At 34.5% G+C, this 7,131-nt stretch overlaps 1 protein-coding gene across 1 annotated transcript; it reads left to right on the top strand.

The window, feature by feature from the left end:
* The first annotated feature begins 4,790 nt into the window (after window positions 1–4,790).
* Window positions 4,791–6,381, top strand: LOC145139630 (uncharacterized). The gene is made up of 5 exons (XM_079073385.1): window positions 4,791–5,123; window positions 5,212–5,364; window positions 5,442–5,691; window positions 5,759–5,867; window positions 6,081–6,381. The coding sequence occupies exons 1-5, from the start codon at window positions 4,791–4,793 to the stop codon at window positions 6,379–6,381; spliced, it is 1,146 nt and encodes a 381-aa protein (XP_078929511.1).
* Window positions 6,382–7,131: the final 750 nt, after the last annotated feature.

Below are 7,131 nucleotides of genomic sequence, written 5' to 3'. Positions count from 1 at the left end.
TTAACTTTTAAAACTCTAGGGTTTGGAATTAAAGTGTGTATGAGACTTTACAAATTCCAAAACTTGAGGGCAAGTTTTGAACAATTCAAAAAAAATTTGGATTTTCATAACTTATGAGTTTAATTAAGGTTTTAAAAACTTTAATGGAGAGACTCTTGAACATCCATAACTTGAGGACAAGTTATGGAGTCCATAAAACTATTTATGAGAAAGACTCTTCAATTATGTAACCTATGAGTTTTTAATGGATCTTTAAAAGAAAATGACTTTTGGTAATCCATAACTTGAGGAAAAATTATGGACTCCATTAAAAACATTTAGATCAAGAATTAACTAACAAACAATTTGCAAATAATTCCTATGATCTACCAAAACTCATAAGTGTATGAACAATCATATTAACAATTTCAAGAATCATATAAACTGTCACACCCCCAAACCAAGGATGGCGGAAACGTCCGGGGGTGGAGGACTTCATGTATAGTATCATAACAACAATTGTAATAGTAATTCAAGCAAACACAACCAACATATATATAATTGAAAAAGTTACATCATTGTATGAATTACATGTTTACGAATCAATTACAATATGTTGACAAAATATGAAATAGTAGACGCCTTAGCGTCCCATCCTCAAAAGCACTTGATTACCTGTTTAATGATTTCCTGAGAATACAAGTTGTTTGAAAAAGTGTCAACACAAAGGTTGGTGAGTTCATAAGCTTTTGTTTGGTATTATTAAAAGCCTTTCGTTTGTAAAAGTGGTATTTGTTTTAGAAAAATCCAATATTTTCCTTAAAATGTATATGTAGTCTTAAATCCACAGACCGAAATGTACAAGTAACTTTTCTTACTTATAATAAATAATGTAAGTTTAAATCGACGTAAACTCATTTAATTTTAATGAAGTTCCCGTAAATTCCAATATTCATTAATACTTTGTGTGAGTTTATTATAACCTTTTCTTGTAAAAGTAGTGTTCGTTCCAGAAAATCCAATATTTTCCTTAATGTGTAAATGTAGTCTTAAAACCCAAAGACCGAAATATACAAGTAGTGTTCGTTCCTTATAGTAAAACAATGCAAGTTTAAATCGACATAAACTCGTTTGATTTTTGTGAAATCCCCATAAATTCTACGTTTGTTAATACCACATGTGAGTTATTATAACCATGCTATGACCTAGTTGGCCTGAAACGACGTTCTTCAGGCGTCGGAAATGTTATGACATTTGTCACCCCAGACCTATCGGTCTAACTGTTGCATGCAGTTTAGGTGTGGGTTTGTCAAGCCCAATATAGATCTATACACAACTATCACGCTCTCCCTCAAGGAGACTCTGGTTACAATACAGGACTTAATGGTAATTTGAAGTAAATGTCTCACAAAGTCATTAACGAATTTACGTGTAGTGTAATGAAAACTTGGTACCGTATGGCCGTACCTTGCTTAATGAAAATATCCTTTGTATAAATGTACCCTTTTTAAATGTATGTGTTATGTAATGTTTCATAAAGTCATTAACGGAATTACGTGTTATGAAAACTTGGTACCGTATGGCCGTACCTTGCTTAATGAAAATATCCTTTGTATAAATATACCCTTTTTAAATGTATGTGTTATGTAATGTATCAATAACTATACCTATTATAGTTTATCAACCAAGGGTAGTACGTTGTAATGTATGCAAACTATATTCAAAATAGTTTATTAAATGTTTGAATGTATCGGTTGTACTTTGATTATAATCACTTGTTATTCTTTATATTTTATATGTCCAAATCTATTTGTAAACTGATGTGTGTCTAATTATTAAGATAAAATGGCATAAATTGCAATAACATATAATCACAAAAAGATATACACCTTGCTCAACATGTTACAAGGTGAAATGAAATTGACAGCAGCTTTTTGTTGAATACAGTTTCTGTTACTGTTCTTAGAAAATTTATAGAAAAATCATCAAAGCTCCAAATCCAAATCCGCAAATTCTGAGAGTTTGGAATATGAGTCTAGTTTGTTCGTAAATTTTATCATGATTTTTAGTGATTTCTAACAGAGGTGAAAATGTTCATAATCACAGACTGGTCCGGGTTTGCCTCTGAAATGATAGGCAGTTTTGTAAAAATCACCATAAATTGTAGAAAAATCATATGGAGATGTGCAAGTAGCCATTTTAAAGCTAAGAGTTTGAACTACTTGCACCTGGAACAGTTTTGAAAACTAAAATATTTAAGTTGACCAAAACAGTCCGTAATCGAAGTCCATCTTTTCTGATGTAATCTGTTAGAAAAAGTTTAATTGTGTTCTTGATGATTTTACTTGTATTCCCCCCCTTAAAACTTAAGAAGAACATGTAAATGTAGGGGTATGAACTCACCCTATGTGGTTTCAGTAGATGAAAGTAAGAGAGAGGAAGTGTTCAACCCAAGAACACTAAGAAGATGTCTTGATGATTCGAGAATCTAACACCGAATAAGATGGAATTTGTGTAAGATATCAATGATTTGAGTAGAATGGAGTGTAATAATTATATGAATGATGAAGATACTTACTAATTGAAGAAAGAAATCCCTGGAGAAAGCCTTGAAGTTCTTGAAGTTGAGAGAAAAGATGAGAGAATTTTGGAAAGTGTTCTTTGGTTGCTAAGTGTAGAATGAAAGAAGTTAATGAGAATGAGGAGAGATGACCAATTCTCCAGCTCTTAGAACGTGGGAAGAGCTGGAGATTGGGTGTAAAGGTCCACTAAGGTGACAAGGGGTAGTGGGAAAGAGTGGCTAATCATAGAGTGAGGTGGTGGTGGTTTGTTTTTGGCATAAATTAAGGAAAAGCAAATATTCCCTCAATAATTAGTTCAACCACTAATTCTTTTAATATATTTTTATAAAAACCCTGGAGATTTATATATTTTGGGGCCTTAGTTTATAAAATAAAGTTTTGGGTGAAAATCCCACGTTAAAATAATGAAAAACGGAGTTAAAACGAAGTCGTAGTCGAAAAACCGGTAAAAAGGGGCCGTCTGCGAGACCTCTCGCATGGGCTGTCTGAGAGGCTTCTCATGAGAGGCTTCGGTCCTGAGAGGCTTCGGTCCTGAGAGGCTTCGGTCCTGAGAGGCTTCTCATGAGAGTTTTCGCTTCTAATAGGAGGGTTTTGGTTCCTTAAGGTTATTTTACCCGTTTTTACCCCGTTTCAAGTGGTTTTTGACCCGGTTAAGGGTCGAGATGACCCAAATGATTACAAAAAGTTAAAGTAACTTTTGAGAGAGATTCGGGAGAGATTTGGGAGAGATTTTAATAGAGAGAGATTGAGTGAAAGAGATTGAGAGAGGTTTCGTTTGTGATCTTTTTGAGTGTCCGGCTTCGCAACGCAAGGTCCATAAACCCCGTTAAACCGTGTTTTAGTGTCGTACACACTCCCGATGAGTGTGCAATAATGTTTTATCGTTTTGGTTCAATGTTTACTTAGGAAATTCAACACACAAACTTTCCAAATGATGTTTCTCTCATTAAGATATTGCATTGTACAGTAATTACATAGTGTAAACCCTAATATACAAGGGTTAATTGAGTCGATTGGTTTTGACTTGTTGACTTTGTTTGACTTTAACTTGACTCAATTTTGACGGTTGTCACATAAACACATATAAAACTTGAAATTTTGATAATAACCTTGAAATTGGTTTACCAAAATCATTACCACATAAAAAAAAATAGGTTTTATAAGTCCAAAACAGTTTAAGGTAATGATTCTAGACCAATTCCAACACCAAAACTCGAGATTCTGCACTCAGGCCTGCCAACTCGTCGAGTGCAAGAACTGACTCGTCGAGTTGGTTGAATATATGCATGGACTCGTCGAGTTCCATGAGGGACTCAGCGAGTCAACTGGGCAGTATGCAGAAATTCGACATTTTCAGCAATTTGCATCAAGTATAAAGAAAAACAAGCCTAGGCTCTGATACCATTGATGATTTTTGAGCATTCTAACACTCCTATGGTGTACATGCAACCCTATAAACCTTGGATCTATGTTTTCTCTATTATACATGCAAATATTCAATATTCCAAGGTTTCATCCTAACTAGCATAATATGAAGTATATACAATACAAGAATCTAGTAGAATGACATACCTTTTGATGGAGCTTGTAGTCTTGAACATTTAAGAGCTTAGCCCCAATAGTGTGGAAGCCTCAAATGGAATCACAAATCACCAAAAAACACTTGGAAATCTTGAGAGAATAGAAAGCACTTCTAGAAATCGGCCCACCCTTTGTACTCACACACTAGTTCCATTTCATGTGCCAAAGACCTCTTTATATAGTATGGAGGATTAGGGTTACATTTATGTTAACCCTAATACCCATGACCTTTCATTTCCATAGGATCCATGGGTTAAAAACTCCATGGACTATCCATGCAAGTTTAGCCCAACCTAAATGAACTTGGACCATTCCATATATATATATATATATATATATATATATATATATATATATATATATATATATATATATATATATATATAAGAGTCCATATTTAATTAGTTCCTTTTTATCACTAAATTAATTATAAATTAATTCTTGATCAATACTAATTAAATAATACGATTTCATATTAATATATTATAACTTATAATATATTAATAAACCATAGACATACTATTCTCAAAAGACTATCCATACAAATTGTTCCGGTAAAGTGCAGCCCAAATGGACCATGCTACTCTCGGGTCGAGTACATACCAATAATAGTTATGAGCTTAGACATCTAATCCAACATTACGTGAGATGCTCGAGAAGAAATACCAAGTTGGATTGTCAGACATGAAAGTTCATAGGGTGAAAACGAAAGCCCTAGAATCAATTAGGGGAGATTTTGTTGCTCAGTACTCGTGTCTAAGAGACTACTTACAGGAGGTGCATACTAGAAATCCAAACACCACAGTCAAACTTCAAGTGCAAAGTGAACCATGTTATGCATCTGAGAGCAAGGTATTTGAACGGGTATACATTTGTCTTGGTCCATTAAAAAGTGGATTTGCAGCAGGGAAAAGAGATTTACTAGGGCTTGATGGTTCATTCATGAAGGGTCCATACCATGGTATGATCCTAACAGCAGTTGTATGTGCATAATCATATTTTCGTAGTTCATTAATGTTTGACAATAATTAATTGTTTGCTTATTACTATGTTTGACATGGTAATTCAGGGTTTAGATGGGAACCATTGCATATACCCTTTGGCATATGTAGTTGTTGAAGCAGAGAACTTTAATTCATGGACCTGGTTTTTTAATAACTTAGGAGATGATCTTGGTTTGTATGCAAACTCTAACTTCACCTTCATATCAGACAGACAGAAGGTAAATCTAGTCCTCCATTCACTTTCACTTGCATGTTTTACAATTCAATAAGCAACTTCACTTTTATGATGATTTAGGGATTATTTCCTGCACTTGAAAAACTTTTCCCAGCAGTAGACCATAGATATTGCCTAAGGCATCTTCATGAGAGCATGAAACGTAAATCGAGGGGCAAGGAATTCAAGGATTGCCTTTGGAATTGTGCAACATGTACCACCATACCACAATTCAATAGTGCCATGGAAGAACTAAAGAAACTTAACATTGAAGCATATGACTGGCTTAATTCTATTCCACTTAAGCATTGGTACAGATCCCACTTCTCAGGTATATAATATTATCTTGATAAGTGTATAATTTTTAATTATAATCTAATACAGTTGTGTTTTATCAGGGAGGGTACATTGTTATGCTTTGTTGAATAATATGTGTGAGAGTTTGAATAACAAGACAGTGAAGGGTCGTGATAAGCCAATTATCAGTTGCTTGGAGTTTATTAGGGAGTATATCATGAGGAAAATTGTCATGGTCCAAAAAGAAATTAACAAAGCGAATGGCCCATTAACTCCTACAGCCACCAAGACCCTTCAAAAAATTAAAGAAAAGGCAGTATAGTGTAGGGCAGTGTTCTGTGGTAATGGGAAGTACCAGGTTACAAGTGAAGGTAATAATCAATATGTGGTTAATATGGAACAACAAACTTGTTCATGTAACAGGTGGGAACTGACAGGCATACCCTGCAAACATAGTATAACAGCTATATGGGATATGAGGCTCAACAATGAAAATGTTGGAATACCTGAGACATGGGTTCACCCAATATATTGGCTCAAGACTTGGAAAGAAATGTATGTATTCAAAGTTGAACCTATTAATGGGAGGTTTTTGTGGGAAAAAAGCACATGTCCTACCAAGCTGATACCACCAAAGTATCGTGTCCCTATTGGCAGACCAAAAAAAAGAGAAGAAGATCTGCAACTGAATATGATGGAGTGTCCACAAAATGGAAATCTGTAACATGCATAAAATGTGGAAATGTGGGCCATAATGGAAGGACCTTCAAGGGACAATCACATACTTGGAATGGAACAGGACAAGGTGCAGCAGGGAATACAACATGACAAGGTGTAGAAGGTTGCAATGCAGGAGTTAACAAGAGTGCAGGAGTAGATACAGGTCAAGGTGCAACAGGTAGCAGTGGTGGTGTAAAAAAGGAGTTGGGAAGAAGGGAAAAAGCCCCATGCTTTGAGAATTTGTAGTTTGATGTCATGATCATGAAGGATAACTATGTTTTTGTTAGGCATTGATTTCCTTATTACTTTGTTGTTATGCTTTGTATTTTGATACTTTGTTGCTATGTAGGATAACTATATGTATGCCATAACACTATGTTGCTATTTTGGATTTCCCTTTTGTTAATGGTAAATGGTCATCTTGGATATTTTAAGTTTTGTCCCTTTTTTGTTGTTATATTGGATGCTACATGTATTAAATGGTATATTGCATATGTTGCAAATACCACATTTTCATTAAATCTGAACACCAACTGAGAAACACAACATTATGATTACACAACATATTGTAACTGGAATTGAAGGTTTTTTTATAATACAAATATCAATACAAAATACACATAACAAAAGACTAAGAACTTCATTACTAAACCTACACTTTATATATGTCACATCCCGAAACCAGACGGCGGAAACGTCCGAGGGCTCGCGTGACTTAAATTGAATATCATCACAATGAATATACATGAATCAT

This window comes from Lactuca virosa, chromosome 9, assembly GCF_052849685.1.
Source record: "Lactuca virosa cultivar CGN04683 chromosome 9, Lactuca_virosa_CGN04683_v6, whole genome shotgun sequence".
NCBI lineage: Eukaryota > Viridiplantae > Streptophyta > Magnoliopsida > Asterales > Asteraceae > Lactuca > Lactuca virosa.
The sequence above is the reverse complement of the archived record's forward strand: the minus strand, read 5'-3'. Positions and strand labels throughout refer to the sequence as shown.

Bases quoted from the DNA above. Each gene is read 5' to 3' on its own strand.
- LOC145139630 (XM_079073385.1), top strand. From the start codon at position 4,791: ATGCTCGAGAAGAAATACCAAGTTGGATTGTCAGACATGAAAGTTCAT. The intron at 5,124-5,211 runs GTATGTGCATAA...ATGGTAATTCAG, and splicing joins GTATGATCCTAACAGCAGTT to GGTTTAGATGGGAACCATTG. The intron at 5,365-5,441 runs GTAAATCTAGTC...ATGATGATTTAG, and splicing joins TCATATCAGACAGACAGAAG to GGATTATTTCCTGCACTTGA.